The 1,589-nt window shown below is 48.1% G+C and overlaps 1 protein-coding gene across 1 annotated transcript in view; it reads left to right on the forward strand.

Annotated features, from left to right (window-relative positions):
- The first annotated feature begins 430 nt into the window (after window positions 1-430).
- Window positions 431-1,589, forward strand: part of LSM5 (LSM5 homolog, U6 small nuclear RNA associated (S. cerevisiae)) — an 8,710-nt gene continuing 7,551 nt past the window's right edge. Inside the window, exon 1 of the mRNA XM_012638758.1 lies at window positions 431-567. Within this exon, the coding sequence (XP_012494212.1) occupies window positions 431-567 (137 nt within the window). The remainder of the gene's footprint in view (window positions 568-1,589) is intronic.

Raw genomic sequence — 1,589 nt, forward strand, 5'->3', positions numbered from 1 at the left:
ACAGTGAATTGGTGGCAGGAAATTCGAACTGATTTACACTGGTCTGAAGAAAGATAACTGACTTGAGAGGAGATGCAACTTTCTAGGGAAAAAAAAAAAAGACGACTCAAAGGTTTCTGTGTTTTGCAAAGCCTTTCCGGTTAGAAGAATTTATTCACAAGGCAAGATAGCTTTAACGGTTCCGCAAAACTTGGACAGCACAGTGGGTGGTGTGTCGAGAGGGCAGAACGTTCAGAGGACAGGAAATATTTCACAGGATCTCACCGCCTGGGAAAAAAGCGAGCGGACACGAGCCACGTGGATCCGCCAGGTCGCTGCTCGGCCTCAGATTGGTCGAGCCTGCCCGGCCTGCGGGGGAAAAAAGCGGAAGCGCGCTCTTTCAAAGTCGCCGTCCCAACGTCGATGGTCGTAGGCCACTTCCGGCGTAGCCATGGCGGCTAACGCTACTACCAACCCGTCGCAGTTGCTGCCGCTAGGTAATCACGGTCCTATGGGGAGCGGGGCCAGGGAGCTGAAGTTCAGGGTTGGAGGCCGAGGGGTTGCGGCCGAGGCAGCCTCTGGCGGAGCGTAGGGAATACTTTCCCCCTCCGCGGCTCGTCTCTCAGCTCCAAGTCTCTGCGGCGCCAGACCTCCCTGCTGTTTAACGTGTCATGGTTCCTCTAGGCAGGGACTTCTGACTCCACAGAGCAGATCGTCACGGGAAAAGGTCCACACTTAGTGAATTCGTCGTCTGCCTTCTTTGTTGTGAACTCGCCTGTACAGAGTTTGGATAGCAGTCTCGCTTCTCAACCTGGCATTTAAGATCCCTAGATTGAATAAACTCTGTGGTGTATCTGGTTGGTTGAGAATAGCACCGCGGTCTGGAATGGGCCTTAAAAGAGAAATCTGCAAACTAGTCTGTTTGTCATTCATTTAACGAGCAGTTATCGAGCGTCTGTACACCAAATCCCCTGCCTGGGCACTGTTTAGCAATAAACTTAAACCATAGCTATTGCCTTCAAACAGTACAAAAGCCAGTGCAAGAGAGAGTATTAGACTAGTAAAACATGGTGGCGAATAATGCTAAACTGGCTAGAGATGTTCAAGCTGTTGTCAGAGGACAGAGAATAGATTGCATTGGGTGAGGGAAGTAGTGACAGGAAAGAGGCTCCGGCGAGTATAATTATGTCTCTCTAATATTTTGTAGCTGGTGGAGAGCGATTGAGTTAGTGGACGTGCCCGTGATTGAAAAGTTTTCATTTCTTCATTCAACAGATTCTTGGCATGCCCAGTATATACCAGACACTGTCCACTGGGGACACAGTGATGAGCAAAAGTAACCACGACTTCTGCCCTCATGGAGCTTAGAGTCTGGGGGGAGTGTGTGTGTGTGTGTGTGTGTGTGTGCGCGCACACGCTCATTTATTAATCAGATAATCTAAAATAAACATAAAACCACAGTCATAAATTGTTACAAGGAAGAGGTAGGTGGAGACCAAGGAAAACATTTCTGTAAAAGTGTGATTCAACAGAGATTTGTATTATAAGACCTAAAGTTGTTGAATGAGTATTTTTCCTGGTTTATCTTTCACCATGTGCAAGTAAGAGTG

Source organism: Propithecus coquereli, unplaced genomic scaffold (assembly GCF_000956105.1).
Source record: "Propithecus coquereli isolate 6110/MARCELLA unplaced genomic scaffold, Pcoq_1.0 Scaffold134, whole genome shotgun sequence".
NCBI classification, from domain to species: Eukaryota; Metazoa; Chordata; class Mammalia; order Primates; family Indriidae; genus Propithecus; species Propithecus coquereli.